Source organism: Delphinapterus leucas, chromosome 18, assembly GCF_059928025.1.
Source record: "Delphinapterus leucas isolate spDelLeu-1000000601 "Yukka" chromosome 18, BTC_Dleu_Yukka2, whole genome shotgun sequence".
Lineage (NCBI taxonomy): Eukaryota > Metazoa > Chordata > Mammalia > Artiodactyla > Monodontidae > Delphinapterus > Delphinapterus leucas.
In genome coordinates, this window is record NC_143146.1 from 12,383,621 (window position 1) to 12,399,182 (window position 15,562).

Sequence of the window (15,562 nt, forward strand, 5' to 3'; positions counted from 1 at the left end):
AGTGAGATCTCCACATGGGCCACAGAGAATAGGCTTCTCTAAACCGGTATTTCTAGGCAAATAAATATTTAACTCAGATACACTGACATGCCAAACACCATTTCTTCTCTTTAAGTGGAACTCTTCTCAGTACCTGGCAGATCCCCACCTTGTGAAGCATCGCACACGGAGCGTAAGGGTAGCTTTTCCTGGGGACCTAAGCTCGGTGTGGTGGGCTGTTGCGTTGGTGCTGGAAGTTGCTGGGGTGCGTGTCCATCGCGGCAGAGGTGGACCCGGCCCTCTCACTGTTGAGTTGTAATGGTGGCCGTGACTCCCATAGGAGTCCTCGTGGCCTTGGTAGCCAATGGCCAATAAGTGACGATTAGGTTCTCAACCCTCAAGATAGCAGAGCTGTCTAGTCTCTGGTGTGTCTTTTGCCTGTGAGTGCCTTGGCCCTGGGATGGGTTTACCTCCATAGCTACTTCTGATTTCAGCAGCAGCTTTTGCTGTTGTCCCTTTTCCTGGGGGCGTATCGTTTGAAGACTCAACAGGAACTTACGTGCTCAGTTCCTTCTCTTTCTTTTAAGCTGAGGCCCATTTATCAAAGTTCTCAGGTCTAGATGTTGGCAGGGCTGGGGCTAGAATCCAAGTCTCTTAACTCATTTGATTACACCCCACTGATTCTTCTCTTCTTTTCCTTTCTGGTCAGTTAGCTGGTCAACCATGGCCCCTGTGACTCAGGATTCAGGTCTTCCCTTTTCAGTGTTACTCACCACTGCTCACCTTACACTTCTTCAAGAATTGTCCGGGCTGCCTGAGACCTTCCTTCCCCACCTTTCTTCCTGGGCAGGGCCTCTCTGGGTGTTTGCTGAAGGTGGCCTCTGCACTGTAGCGATCCCATGGCATCTTGAAGCTTTGTCACCTTTTCCCTGGAGCTGTCGAGATCAAAATGCTCTTGTGTGGTCAGTAGATGCTGTGGTGTTTTTTAAGGCAGATTGAAAGACACTGTCGCAAACTTACAGGGAATGCACGCTTGGCTGGGGAGCTTAAGAAAGCGTGTCACGTTTCGTGCAAACCCTTACCTCCCTTACCCTTTACTCTGGCTTATGGCAAAAGCCAGTTCTTCCGTTTGCTTGGATCAGACCCAACAACTCTTAGCTGGAATTCATTGTGAAGATGTTTGTGAAATTCTCTTCCCAGGTTTGTTGACGCAGGAGGTGTGGGAAGTGCAGATAAGGTTCAGGGCCCGAGTCCTGAGGTTTGTCAGGAAAGGCTGCCGGAGGCTGGGGCTTGAGGGTGGGGAGATGTGCCCCTGGGCTGGCAGCTCTTGTCTGGAGCAGTGCCTGACGAAAGACCTGTTTCCAGTGATTGCCCCCGTCTGAGGCTCGTCTGGCGGGCAGTTACGCTCTTTGACGGGCACGTCTGCTCTGCTGGTACACACACTCGGCCTCTTTCCAGTCCCCCCGTCTGTCCTTGCGTGTCTGTCTGGCCAGTTTCCCCACTAGTCTCCACGTGACAGCTCGAGAGCTTGCAGCCCCGGGGGCCCTGGGGAAGCAGGGTGCTCTCGGCACTTTCATGTTGGGGCACACGTGCTGATTCTCAAAGGCAGGTGGGGTTGGGGTGAGGATGGACTGTACCTGCCTCACCAGCATCCTCACGTCCCTGAACTACAGGGGGTGTTGGCCTTAAGTCTCGTGTGTGCGTCTAGAGCCCTGCTTGACACAGTCGTCTCTGGAACCCGTGCGTTTGGCCCCTTGTCGTTTGCCAGGGCTGATGATGCCGACCTCAGCTCTTGATCTGAGCACAGCATGTCTAAGTCCTGTTGGCCCATATGCCTTAAGAGGCATATTATTTTTAAGATGACTTGGGGTGGCTTAGTGTAAGGAGTCCCCAGACTGTGGAGATGGGGCCACAGGAGTGAGCTCCGCTCTGCCCCCCAGGAGGCCTGTGGGATCAACGATGGAGCCGGGGTCTTCGGCGAAGAACCTCCATCTTTCTCCCCTTCCTTTGTAAGGATATTAGGATGGTGTGTTAGTGGATGGATTGGAGACTTGGGTGAGAGCCTTGTCCCCTTCTCTGTACTCATCCCTTCTGTCCTTGCCGTAGCTGAGCCCAGCGCTGTGCTGAAGATTTACGTCTTCAGTGAGCGAGTGCGACACTGCATGTCGGGCGCTCTGACAGGGAACGGGGTGCAGGGGTGCTGAGAGGAGGTCGGAGTGATCTGGGGAGGGCTTCACAGACGCAGGCTTTTCAGCCCTTCTGAGACGAGGGAAGGACGTTCAGACCAAGCCCACTGGGGGAGAGGAGAGCCGTTGGTGCTGGAATTGTAGGTTGAGGAGAAGAACGTGGTAGACTTCCTGTTAACTAAACGACTCCCGTAGAGACTGAGGGGCCAGTGTCAGTATTCTCCTGTAAATAATTTTCCCTTTTTTTGGTCTCAAAAGCAGCACATAGTCTTTAATCTGGAAAGTACCGGAAAAAATGAGATGAAAAGAAAAGCATCTGTAGGCCTAGTACCCAAGCACAAGCTAAGTTATTTTGGTGTCCAGTCATGTCTGAAATAACTGTTTGCAGTCTAACCATGGTGAAAGATGGAAACAGTGATGTGTTGATGGAAAAAAAAAAGATGAGTGGAAACACAGTGGGATTGGCCGTCAGTTGGAATCTGAAAGGCTAGCCTGTCCACTGGCACGTGACTGGCCCTCCTTTCCCGATGCCAGCCCATGGACTCCCCTGGTCCGTCTTCAGGACCAGGAATTACCCACCTCCTGGCTAATGCACCCTGGAGGTGGGGGAAGGATGTGAGTGGGAAAAGCATCCAGCTTGGGGACTCATGACAGGTTTTATCCTAGCGTGAAGTGATGGTTGGGCCGTGTATTGCTATGGAGTTGCTCATAAATGGTTTTATACCTCTAGATGCCACTTGCTAATGTGTTCCTAAATATTGCCTCTAATTAAGCAAATAGTTTCTATTAAATCCATGAGCTATGTTTTTGACTAGTTATAACTGTTACTTGCGGTTCTCCATGTTTTTTTTCCCTCTTCCTCTTGTGGTTCTTTTTTCTTTTTTCTTTTTTTGGCCACGCTGCGTAGCTTGCAGGATCTTAGTTCCCCGACCAGGGATTGAACCCATGCTCCCTGCAGTGGAAGCGCAGATTCTTAACCACTGGACCGCCAGGGAAGTCCCCCTCTTGTGGTTCTTTATACAATATTTGGTATACATAAATTTTTTATGCCACTTAAATTGTATTTTGTCTGCAGAGATGTAGCCAGCTTACTTTTACTTGGTATTGCAAGGATTTGGAGAGTTGTTGTATACTGGTAGCACCCCACTCGCATCCCCTCACCCCTGTTGCTCATCGGTAGCAGATAATTCTGTGTTGTCCCTTTTAGGGGAATTCTATCCAGAACTAACCACATACGGAGAAAAAACATCTGTTCACAAAGAAGTATCCACAGTTCAGAGCACCTGCCTTTGTAACTTTGGACTTAGGCTCATATTGAAAACCTCTGTTTGTTTTCTCTTAGTAGCTAAATTTCCTATCTTTCCCACATGGTGGTAAAACAGCTCTCTTCTTACACCTCAGTTGCTTTGGAAAATGACTGACCTTTCCCACATAACTTTTATTTTAAAATCCAGACACATGTTCTAAATCTGATGCCTTATTTCGTAGATACAGTGATAGAGAATCGTAAGTACAGTTGAGCTTGTGTGTCAGCATCGTTGCTGAGCACGTGATACTTCCGTAAGTTAATGTGCCGTAGCCACGTAAGCATCCTCTGAGGTTTAGCATAAGTAATGCTGCTATTGCATATTTTGGGCAGCCTTTACCGTTTTCTGAATATAAGGTTTATTTAGGGTAGATTCCTAGAAGCGGAATGAATTGGTTTCAACGAGGGTGGATGTTTTTATGGTTTTTGCTACATGATGCCGAATGGCTTGCCGTTTATTCCAGTGCCAGTCGAGGTTTCCAAATTCGTCAGCAGGATGTTAGACGTCTGCAGAGGGAGGCTGAAGGCAGGAAGAGCTCTCGGGAGCCCCCCACAGAAGTCCCAGGGACGGAGGACAGCCCTGCACTAAGACAGGGGCAGGAAGGGGACCCAGGGCACCGAGAGGTCGAGAGCGGCACACCTGGCACCTGGCTGATTTAGGAGGATCCAAAGAGAAGTTCAGGGGGGCGGGCCGGGCCGAGGCTCGGGCTCCTGGCCTGGCTGCCTGGGGGAGTGACACACGTTTTGTCTTGATGTGGCTCTACTGGTGACCCTCCCCGGGGAAGAAAGTGAGAGCAGCGCCTGTGCCTCTTCTCTGAAGACCTCGGAGGCGCGTTATGGGTGGGGCTGGGAAGGCTGTTACATCGGTCGACTTCAGTTGGTCTGTATTGTCAGACAGGAAGCAGGTGCAGGCCCTTGAATTCTTGCTGCCTGTCAGTTGTCCGGCCCGGAGCCTGATAGCAAGCCCTCAGGTCTCTGAAGGAAATGAGCACAGGCTCGTTTCCCATGATAGGCTGCTAGCAGACACCATCATCGGCTGGGCTTTCCAGAAACGGAGTGTATTTAAGTGATTACGGGACGCTGGGGGGTCTGGAGGTGCATCCATCAGGGATCATCTCTATCTACATGGCCATAAGCCAGATTGTTGTCGAGTGGCAGGCTTAGCAAACGGTAGCAGTTGAATGAAATCCAAGAGAGGCAGGCAGCTGCGGAGTTGCACAGACTTGAGAAAGGAACCGCTACCATATAGGAGTCGTGTACTCGTCATTTTTGCCTCTGTTCTTGCAACTCGCCCTTTCTCCTTGTACCTGTGCCCTTCCTCCTGTCCTCCTGCGGCCGCCACGGTTACAGATGCTCACTGCACCCAGCTTCCTCCTCCTGGGGGTCGGACCCTGGAACACATCACACTTCTGCTGATTTTTAAAGTAGTGCACGTGTAAAATAAAGCAGAGGAAAGGAAGGTAGGAACATTACTCCCGATACTGGATCTTCCAGATTCATCCCTTTAGTACAAACTGAGTGCAAAGAGTTTACAGCAAGGCTTGCTGTCTGTTATTCCCACCTTCACTGGAACAGAAGGAAGTAGAAGTGTGCTGGGCATCGTCCCCACCCACCGCTGCCCAGGGGAGATTGTTGCTAGGACTTCTCGTACGTCCTAGGATTGTGGGAACGTGGCAGGTGAGTCCTCTCTAGGTTGTTAAAGGTTGGGAACGTCTGGGTCCTGGGGTGACCTGCTCAGTGTTCCAGCCTTTCCATTTCCCTGCCGTGGAGTTGGGAGTGAGGGCTGTGTTAGGTTCTGACGTAATTGCCTGGAAGTAGGATGGGTTTGCGGTGCTGTGACGGGAGCAGGGAGGTCGTGTAGGCCGAGTGCAGGAGGCCGTGCCCCTCGCCCCATTCTTTGCCTGCCTGTGGGGTCCCGCTTCACTTTCAGCTTCTGGCTTCTTTGCTGTGGCTTGGTTTCGGCTTGTGAGAAAGCCTGCCAACCAGAACGCTTCTCATTCCCAGCACACGGTCAGGGAACCCATTCATCTCTGCACTGAGCAGGTGTGGCCACAGCCTGGGCCGGGCAGGAGGGTTGGGCAGCTGGACAGCGGCTGCCCCGCTCGGCGCCTGATTCTTGCCGACAATGAACACGACCAAGGCTCTAGATGTAACTGACCTGTCACTCAACTGGAAGTGAGGAACCGGAAGAACGCATGCATGGCAGCAGGAAGGAGCCAGAGGAATCTGGAATTTGGGGCCTCTTTCTCCCTTAGGTCAGTGGCACTGGAGAGACTGGGAGTGGACAGTTCTAGATTAGAAGAGCCTTAGCTGACCTACCAGTCAGAGCAACATAAGGGCCTTGCTTGGATCCTGATTCAGATAGACCAGACCATGAGAAGACTTGTTTTGAACAGTTGAGAAAATTTAATTAGTAAATGATATTGGGTAATTATTGTTAATTTTAGGTGTTGCTAAAAGCCCCTACGTTGGCAAACTGAAGTACTCAGGGGAAAAAAAGTCATGACACGTGTGACTTACTTTAAGCTGTAATGGCGATAAAACAGCCTGTGTGGTGGATTGTTCACTCTTAAACCCTGTGATGGGCATGTGGGGATGCCTCTGGTTGATGTTCTCTACTTCTCTGGGTGTGTGGGCATCCTCTCTAAGTCCTGGGTGCCACGTGAAGCATCTTGCACGACCACCCTAGCGACCACCCTAGCGTTCGTCCCAGTTTACAGAGGAGGAGGGAGCTGGGCTCCACAGGTTGGGTGTTCTCTCTCAGGTCGCAGGACCAGCTGGAGAGCTGGCGTTGAACCCCGTCCGAGGCCCGGCTTCTGAGCATCGCTGGACAGGGTGGTTCGCAAACATGCTTTGGCCCCCGGACACGCCCTCCCCGCTCACGTCGGGTTCCCTGTTCCCTTGACTCAGGGACCTAAATGAGCGTGGGATGTCTCCCACCTCCAGCAGCAAAGGCAAGAGGAGAAATCGTTAAGAGCCGTCTTCCATGTCGAGGCAGAAGATGTTCTGTGTGTTAGCTTTTCGCCTGGGTGTTGCCTATTTTGAAATGATACCAAAGGCATATCTTTTCTTATTTTGAGTCAAGAATGAGTATCCTTTTCAAAACCTTAGAAGCACGTTGAGATGCTTTTCCTCTGAAGTACGTCTCTGAATGCTTTGCTGTTGCAGGCAGACATCTGGTCCCTGGGCATAACGGCGATCGAGCTTGCCAAGGGGGAGCCTCCGCATTCCGAGCTGCATCCCATGAAGGTTTTATTCCTCATTCCAAAGAACAACCCCCCGACGCTGGAAGGAAACTACAGCAAACCCCTCAAGGAGTTTGTGGAGGCCTGTTTGAATAAGGAGCCGAGCTTTGTGAGTATTTTGAGATCAGAACGGGCGTCTCCTCCTCTGGGGCCTGATTGGTCAGGATACATCTTACTTGGCATTTCTTTAATCACTATTATCAGCTGTCTTCGTGATTTCATTTACTTTTCTTTTTCTAAATGGGTGTGATTAATTGCTTTGAATTGCAAATTTGTTTTTTATTGTTTTATCTTTTAAGGATGAAAAATCTACTTATTTTCTTTCAGATTTTCTAGTATCTCATACCTCATTGAACTTGAAGACTGTTCTCCTTAATATTATATGTGGAATCATACATTTTTAATATTTATAGTGGAGGGTCAGGCTATTTAGCCGTTTTAGTAACCGCAAAGTCTGGCCTGAAAAACAATGGCTAATTAGGTATTTAAAGTAAATGTTTTCCGTTTCTTCTGGGCATGTGTCAGGAAGGAAAAGAGGAATGAGATAGGAATGTACGCCCACCTTGCTTTCCCCTCTTCCTTCTTACTGTCTTTGCTGTTGAGTTGTCTCTGGGAGAGCCACGTGGCAGTGATGGCAACATGGCTTTAGCCTAGTTTTCTCTCTGAATTAGGACTTTTTAAAAAAAGTTGTCTGGGCTTCCCTGGTGGCGCAGTGGTTGGGAGTCCGCCTGCCGATGCAGGGGACACCGGTTCGTTCATGCCCCGGTCCGGGAAGATCCCACACGCCGCGGAGCGGCTGGGCCCGTGAGCCATGGCCGCTGAGCCTGCACGTCCGGAGCCTGTGCTCCGCAACGGGAGAGGCCACAACAGTGAGAGGCCCGCGTACAGCAAAAAAAAAAAAGTTGTCTGTGTATCTGGGGTTGCATGGAGCACCACACGTCCTTGTTTTGTTTGAGTTTTCCAGCAGGGTTAGCCGAAGGTCAGGCTGAAACTTCTGAACCAACGCCCCCCCACACCCGCCCCCCGCCTTCTTGCGAACGCTTATCTAAAAATGTGTGGTTAGTTTTACGAGAGCACCATGCTTTTCTAATGTGATACCAGCCTTGGCAATGGACTTCAGTGAGGAATGTGGCGCTTCCTAAGGACCTCCAGGGGATGCGGTGCACTCCACTCATCGGGTGCCGGGCGGGCTGCTGTCCTTCGTGTCCGTGGGGCTCGGGACATTGTTATCAGGAGTCTGTTCCGAGCCCCAAGAAGACACACCCACGTGCCTGCACATCTTCCCATTACAAGCGTGTTTGTGGTGCCTGCTTGCTGGCCCAGTGCACACATCTCCACCCCGACCTCTAGCCCAGACGCCCTGAGGAGAGGATGCGATGCTTGGAATTAGACACTCACGTGGACAGGGACTGAGAAATGCCTGAAGTGTGACCCAGGTTTTTCACAGGCTTGCGTTTGAGAAGCGAGCCTGGCTCTTGTTTAGGAAGCTTTAGTAATTCAGAGCAAGTGGGGACACGGTCTGACTCGCGTGATTTGTGTGTTCCCGCTGGCCGCTCCTGTTTGGGCTGCGTGGTTTTCTTGGGAAGCGTACTCCCTATAGTTGGGTTTGCCACTCTCAAGGGCAAAGCAAGTGGCCGAGTTCACTGGCCGTGCTGAGCCCAGAGCCTGGATGAAGTCCTCACCCCGATCACAAGGAAAAAGGCAGACCTGGGAGACCAGCATTTCTGAATTGGGAAGGCTGATGACTAAGAGAACGTGGGTACCCTTTCAGCGTCCAAGGAACGGGTATCTCCTGGCTTTCTTCCAGTTGGATTTAAATTAACATTTATCTTATTGTTTGGGAGGATAGAGCCAAGCAGTAAGATAGAAAGTTAGCCAGGTGATACAGAACACGTTTTCTCTCTTGCCAGCGTTAGCAACGATGATTGAATGATGATCTGTGAAATGCTCTGCAACATTTTCTTTGTAAATGCATTTTTCTGGGGAGGGGGTTCCTGCTTTCATCAGATGGTTACCTCCAGAATGTTAAGGATCCCATTAGATACTAGATACCTTGTCCACACTGTGAACGGGATCCCACCCACAGGAGCCAAATGATATTCTTTGACTCAGTCTTAAAGGAAACGACTTTGAAGTAGGACTCTGTCTTTATGTATCAGCTTGGTTGCTGGGCGTTTTGAGGCAGAATTCTGTCCTTTGGGGTGGAGTCAAGTAGAATGTAGAGAACTTGACCTCATGCCTTTTCTCTTTGCTTCGTTTGGTTTGTTTTCCAGAGACCCACCGCTAAGGAGTTACTGAAGCACAAGTTCATAATCCGCAATGCAAAGAAAACATCCTACTTGACTGAGCTCATCGACAGGTACAAGAGGTGGAAGGCCGAACAGAGCCACGAAGACTCCAGCTCCGAAGACTCGGACACGTAAGTCCACTCGGCCTGAGTCCTGCGGGATGTCCGTGACTGGGGGGCGTGTCCCCAGCCCCGGGCCGTGTCTGAGCCCCATGCCGTACTTGATGTGGGCCTGTTCATTCTCATCTCTTGGTTGGGGTGGGTTTTGGGGGTTTTTTTTTCTTTTTTTTAAAAAAAATCCAGGCTGAAGGTGCTTCTTGTGTTAGTATGGGACTATATTTGGGAGTCTTTGAGTCTCTTTTCGTTGCCAGTGGAGTTTCTCTGAGTAAAATCTGTGACAGAGCTGTGCGTAAAGAACTAGACCTGGTTTCTTCTTCCTTCGTTATACCTCCTGCTTTTACAATGCTACTGATCAGGTGAAATGGCTTTAAATATATTTCTAGAAACATATAAATGAGGGTATTAGTGATTCTGTGTTGTGTTCTGGTATATGCCTGGCGTTGTAAAAGCTCTGTGCCAGGAAGTTACTATAAACTGGTGTCAAGTTAAACATCTAGGAAATCCATTAGCTAAAGAGATGAATTAGGTCTGGGAGCCATTTGGGTTTGTAGAGGTGGGGAGAGCGGGACCAACTGCTCTGGCGTGAAGGAAGAGGGAAGCCGTGAAGGGGGGGTCAGGAGTGGAGGTGTTGCAAGTCAGATCCTCGCCTGCGCCCCTTCATACCTCGGTCAGAAGTTCAAGCTGACCCACGGCCCAGGTCCACGTGCCAGGCCAGTGGGATGAGACCCAGAATATTTTTCAAGGTTCCCACGTGATTCCATTGCAGAGTCAGGGGTGAGAACCACAGGCTAGGACGTTGCTGAGGTCTTGATGTTGAGCCGTGAGGGTGGTGGGCATGGGGCTGAAGGGACGGGCGGGGAGAGTCCAGACGTTTACCGTGGGTCTGGGTACCGCAGGTGGGGACGGTCCAGCTTCAGCAGTGTCGCGGGTCCACTGAGAAGACAGCACTGGAGAAGAGGCTGGTCTGGGGAGGCCAGGGCACAGGAAGCTGGGTTTGATGTGGGACATGTTCAGATGTCCAGTAGGATGTGTCCAGTTTAGAGCAGCGTCGAGATTTGGTGTTGAGGCGGGATATCTAGGCAGACAATATGGGTTTAGAGCCACCGCTCTGTGAACGGTCACTGGAGCCCTGAGAACCTACCTGCAGAGAAGGGCCAGAGGCCGAGGACCAAATGCTGGGAGACACCAGAGTGAAGGAAGAACCTGTGGGCAAGCTGGGTCGGAGGAGATCTGGGCGCAGTGTGGCCCCAGGAGCCCAGGGCCTCTGGAGGAGGGTGAGCGGTGGTAGCATTTGCTGGTGAGCCCGCAGGCAGGATGGTAAGGAGGGAACAGCGGCTCCTGGTCCAGAGGCGGGCAGGGGACAGGGGGCCTCGGCCGGGTAGCTTTTGGAGTGAGTGGAAGGTAAGAGACGGAGGTGGGAGTGTGGAGTGTAGGTGACGCCTCCAAGCCCTGTGGCTGAAGGCAGGGGGCGGCGCTGAGCAAGCAGAAGGACTGCATGCTCAGGTGTGGTGGGACGGAGCCAGTGGAGACTGTTCTCCAGGAGAAGAGACTCGGGAGAGACGGTGTGGGTGCGGCAGCTCTGTGGGAACCGCATCCCCATGGAGTCTCTCTTTGTGAGGTCGGAGGCGGGGTCGGCTTCTGCAGCCCAGGAGGGCCTGGAGGGGAGGGGACAGGACCGGAGGCAGGCATGGAGCATGGGGGGCAGGGTCTCCCCACGCAGCCTCCCTGCGGAGCTGGCCCTCACTCACGGGGTCACCTGCATTTCTGTGTTAAGGGAAACGGACACAGATGGCCAAGCATCCGGAGGCAGCGACTCAGGGGACTGGATCTTCACGATCCGGGAGAAAGATCCAAAGAGTCTTGAGAATGGAGCTCTTCAGCCGTCGGATTTAGAAAGAAATAAGGTACGTTTGCTCTTGCAGAGTGACTAACACTTGGCATCAGTCAGCAGCATTTTTGCGTCACTTTGTGTGAAGCCTGCTGTTTTCGTGGTCTTTGTGGGCCCTCAGCGCAGCCTGTTGTGGAATTTTGCTGTCAGGGAATCGACAGATCAGGAGACGATGTTCTGTCTGACTCCCCAGCGAGGCCGACCCGCGAGTCTGGACTCTGGTCTGCTCTGCGGTGCTGATTGCTGCTCTCTGTGGCCCTGCCGCCAGATCAGCATTTCCTGACACTTGCACATACCGGGGCAGTGGGGAGGTGGGCTTAGTGTTTGAAACGACTTTCCAGCTCTCTTGATGAGACTAGGTCTGTGTTACTCATCAAGGTACCGTAATTTGGGGATTGAGTGTTGTTTAAAGAATCTTAGAAATAAATATATTGCTTTTGGTACCTGTGTACTTAATTTTGATGAATTGGTTTTGTGCCTGTTTAAGTTAATGAAAAGCAGTCGTTTTAGGATCGTTTTGAAGCACAGTGCTGTAGTTTCTCTTCAGCAAGTGCAGACCAGTGGCTGTCCCCTGGTGACCCTACAGATCCCGCTTTGAGAAGCAGATAGGAGTCACTATGTGCTCAGATGGAGGCTGCAGAAGAAACAAAAGGCAGCACTGTCATAGGACAGCCACTTCCAGCAGCCAGCTCTGATGTGCGCGCCATTTCCAGGCCTCGTCAGTCAGGTCCTCTCCATACGTGGCTCAGCGGTGCAGTTCAGCATCGCCTGTGTCCACGCAGGGTGCCGCTTCCTGGCGCTCTGGCGCCTCTCCACCGTGCATGGTATCTGTAGTCCTCCGTAGTCCAGTGAATACACAGTAGGACAGTCCTTTGCAGATGCTACAGCAGACGTGTATCTGAAGTTCACTGAATTATTGCAAATGTGAGTATTAAATATTTCTCATTACTCTCTCCCCCCCTGCCCCCCAAGATGAAAGACATCCCAAAGAGGCCTTTCTCTCAGTGTTTATCTACAATTATTTCTCCACTGTTTGCAGAGGTAAGATGCCCAGTTGACTTTTGGGGAGGTGCGAGGGGAAGAAGGGGAAGAGCAGTTGCCCCGTCTGTGGCAGGGTTGCCCGTGAAATTTGGGGGGTTAGACTGGCTGGCTCTGGGAGGCCAGCTGGGATGGACGGGCCCCTGCCTTCCAGGAACGCCTCTTGCTTTCCCGGGGGCCGTCTTCCATCCAGCCCCTCCTGGGAACTGTCGCCGTGTCGCTGCCAGGAGCGTACACGTGGGATGTCAGCAACCCAGCCCCAGTCCGTATGTTACTGGGACAATTTTTAACTTCAGTTGTGCTGTTTTCTACAAAATCTAGTTGGGTGCAGCCTAACATCTTTGCCTCGACAGACTTACGTATGGCAATGTGAAAAACAGATTTTTACTTTAAGGAGACATCGATTCCCTGGGGTCCTCGTGTTTTCCTGTGGAGCCCCCAGAGTAGTGGCTTCACCCAGCAGGGCCCCTGATCGCTGGCGAGTGGCCACTGCAAACATAGGCCCCTCCCTGTGCCCTTTCAGGGGACCCTGCCCCCTGTAGGTATGTGTATACGTACAACATTTGGAGGTGTTTCAAGGGTGGGTTTTATGACGGTGAACATTGTTCATCTGGTTAGTAGCTGATAAGTTGGAAATAACCCCTTCCTGTCACTTTCTTGTGCCCCTTCCTGGCCCAGGCTGCCTTTAAGGTAATTCAGTGAGTCACCTAGTACCTTCTGTTTGGGTGGTGATCCAGAGCCCTCCAGGGAGGCTGTGGCAGGGGACCTTGGACTTGAGGTGGGTGGCCCAGGGTGGGAAGGAAGTGCCACCCATAGGCGCATCCCTGTCCCCCACTTGGCCTGAACGCCAGTCGCACGGTGCCTCCCCCTTGGCGGAGCTCCTGGCTGGCCTCAGTCTCCCAGGCCTTCCCCGACCCAGATCTGTCTCACCATTGTGCCCAAGGGACAGGTTGAAACCACTGAACACTCCGGGTTCAGGTGGAAAAGTGAACAGCAACAGGGCAGGCGGAGGCCCCTCTGTGTCGCTTTCTGCCTGCGGCCTTGGCCTGGGATGCCTGTTGGACCCTGTTTGCTCTTTGGTAGGTTCTTTGGGCAATTGGCCTGTCAGGTTTTCCAGACACTCCGCTGCTTTCCCGCGACCCTGACTGCATTTTACTAGGATAGCTGGGCAACGGGGGAAAAGGGCATAGATTTTCTCATTTGTCTGAAGCTGTGTGTTTCTTATTGGGCACATGAAAAAAATCCATTCCGAAGGCATTATCCAGAATTAATGAACTAAGCCTAAATGTACTCATGTTTTGGTTTTGTTCAGCTGCCCTGAAAGTAACCTCCCAGGCGTCTTTTCCTGCATGTTTTTGTCATTAACGTTTGGTAACCTCACGTTCAGAGCGTCCAGTGTGCATTGTTTGCATGATACTCCGCAGTCTCGCTACTTAAGGAGCGTCTCCCCGTGTTACAAATGAGGGCGGGCCGGGCGTCCCTCCGTATGGGCCAGGGGCTCCCTCCAGTGGTGGCGACGGGGCGCGTCTGGCCGCAGCGGGTGGGGTGGTGGGTGGGGTGGGGTGGGGGAGTGGGAGGGAGGTCGGGTGGCGGGCTGCCCACTCGGGGCTTGTAAGTCCGGTTGTGTTTAGTCGTTAAGGGGCCAGGGGTCCCAGATGGACAGAAGCGCCGCCTCCAGGCTGACCGTTGCGGTCGCTGACACAGTGGGACAGGCACCGAGCAGCTCCCCCTCCTCCTGGCGCATCCGGGGCGCGTCCCGGAAAGACGGGAGTTGACCTTAAACTGTGGGAGGTGCCCGCAGACACTGGTGTGGTTTCCCGTGGGCGCAGAGGTGCCGAGAGGACATCAGCCTCCCAGGGTTTAGGGCTGTTGCTTGTTTACATGAAATGGAGCATTTCGGCAGCACCCTGCCCACAACGGCAGTCTGTCCGGAGGCCTCAGCACCAGCCTGGTTACCGCGGGAGCTGTGCGTGCGTGGCCCGCACCACAGCTTCGGGGCACACACCAGAGCCAAGTGGGCGTGAAATGGCTTTGCTGGTGGAAGATTAGGGTGGAAATGGAAAAAGAAAGCAGAGGGAGCAGATGCCACGATCACATTCTGAAAAGGCGCATAGAAGCCGGTGTGTTTCCTTCCCGGGGAAGGGTAGAGACTGGGGTGGGGCTCAGGCCCAGCCTGTGCCTGGTGCTCTTAGCCTCCAGAAGGGGAGGGATCCGAGCTGACCCTGTGGCCGGGGCAGTCGGGTCGTGTCACTCCTTAAACAGACGCCCGTGGCTTCCCGTGCTTGGGTGAGTCACGCCGTTCCTCGCTTTGGTGTTTTCAGTTGAAGGAGAAGAGCCAGGCGTGTGGAGGCAACCTGCGGTCCATCGAGGAGCTGCGCGGGGCCGTCTACCTGGCGGAGGAGGCCTGCCCCGGCATCTCGGACGCCATGGTGGCCCAGCTTGTGCAGCGGCTGCAGAGGTGAGTGGCTTGAAGCAGAATCGAGGGAGAGAAGGCTGTTCTCCGGAATTAGAGAAGCCTGTGCGAATGGACCAGGTGAACCTGGACACTTCGCGGAGGGACCACAGAGCTTTGTGGTGGCGGCTCTTGCTGCATAAGCACAGGATGGCTTCAGGGTGCCGGTCTGCTCTCCTGATGCAGCCTCGTGGCCAGCCAGAGGAGTGCAGTCCCGAGCCCGGACTCTCCGTTTGGTTTTATGCTTCAAAGCCAGGTGTCCAGAAACACCAGAGATGGGGGCTCGGTGAGTTCCGTGAGACCGGACACAGATGCGGTCTATGTGAGGGCTGTGTGGGTCCTCGCTTCTGCCTCAGCGCCGGAAACCTCGTTGTGGTGGCCGGGAGCTCCGTCCGCGGCAGCCTGCAGGGGGCGCCCTGTCCCCGCCTGTGGCCCTGGTGGACTGGGCTCCAGGGTGAGGAGGAAGTGGGGCTGCGGATCTGTCCCCCCGCCCGGTCCCTCAAGCTTGTTTGGGGGAGCCTCCCTGTGGAGGAGGTAGGTCACACACGTGCAGTCACCTGGGGGTGTTGGAGAGAGCGGAGGTGAACCGTCCAGCAGCTCTGTGACCCGAGCTCTCCTGCACACCCCGAACCTTTCTCTCTCCCCGAAACGCCAGGCAGATCAGTGCTTTGAAATTCACCTTCCAGGTGTGTTGTCCAGGAAGCGAGCTTTTTCTAAAGGACGGCTGCTCCTTGATGGGAATTAGGAGCGTCTCAGATCTTTTCTGAGATGTCGGCTGGATGGCGCGTGGAGAAGTTTGGGGCGTGTAGGGTCACTTTTGCCACTTGGAAGTGGTGATGAAGGGGCTGCCCGCTGTCCTGTGAGTGTCCCTCTAAAGTGGGACATCAGAGAAAACCTCAGGTTTGTTCTGTAGAACTCAGGCTCCCTCATGAAAACATCCCAACTTTCTAACCTGCTCTCATGTTTAGGCTGGAGAACTTTGAGGCAGTTGAAGGACTCCAGTATGCTTTTTTGGGTGAAGTTGGTTTTAATAGCGTTATTTCTTAACCCACTGCATCCAA

General features: G+C 52.9%; 1 protein-coding gene across 5 annotated transcripts in view; it reads left to right on the forward strand.

Annotated features, from left to right (window-relative positions):
• Positions 1-15,562, forward strand: part of STK24 (serine/threonine kinase 24) — a 101,357-nt gene that overhangs the window by 83,889 nt on the left and 1,906 nt on the right. For all 5 annotated transcript variants that reach the window (XM_089899217.1, XM_022576902.2, XM_089899219.1 and 2 more), the window contains 5 exons: positions 6,640-6,825; positions 8,990-9,135; positions 10,898-11,027; positions 11,984-12,052; positions 14,371-14,507. In XM_089899217.1, coding sequence (XP_089755343.1) covers positions 6,640-6,825; positions 8,990-9,135; positions 10,898-11,027; positions 11,984-12,052; positions 14,371-14,507 — 668 coding nt within the window. The remainder of the gene's footprint in view (positions 1-6,639; positions 6,826-8,989; positions 9,136-10,897; positions 11,028-11,983; positions 12,053-14,370; positions 14,508-15,562) is intronic.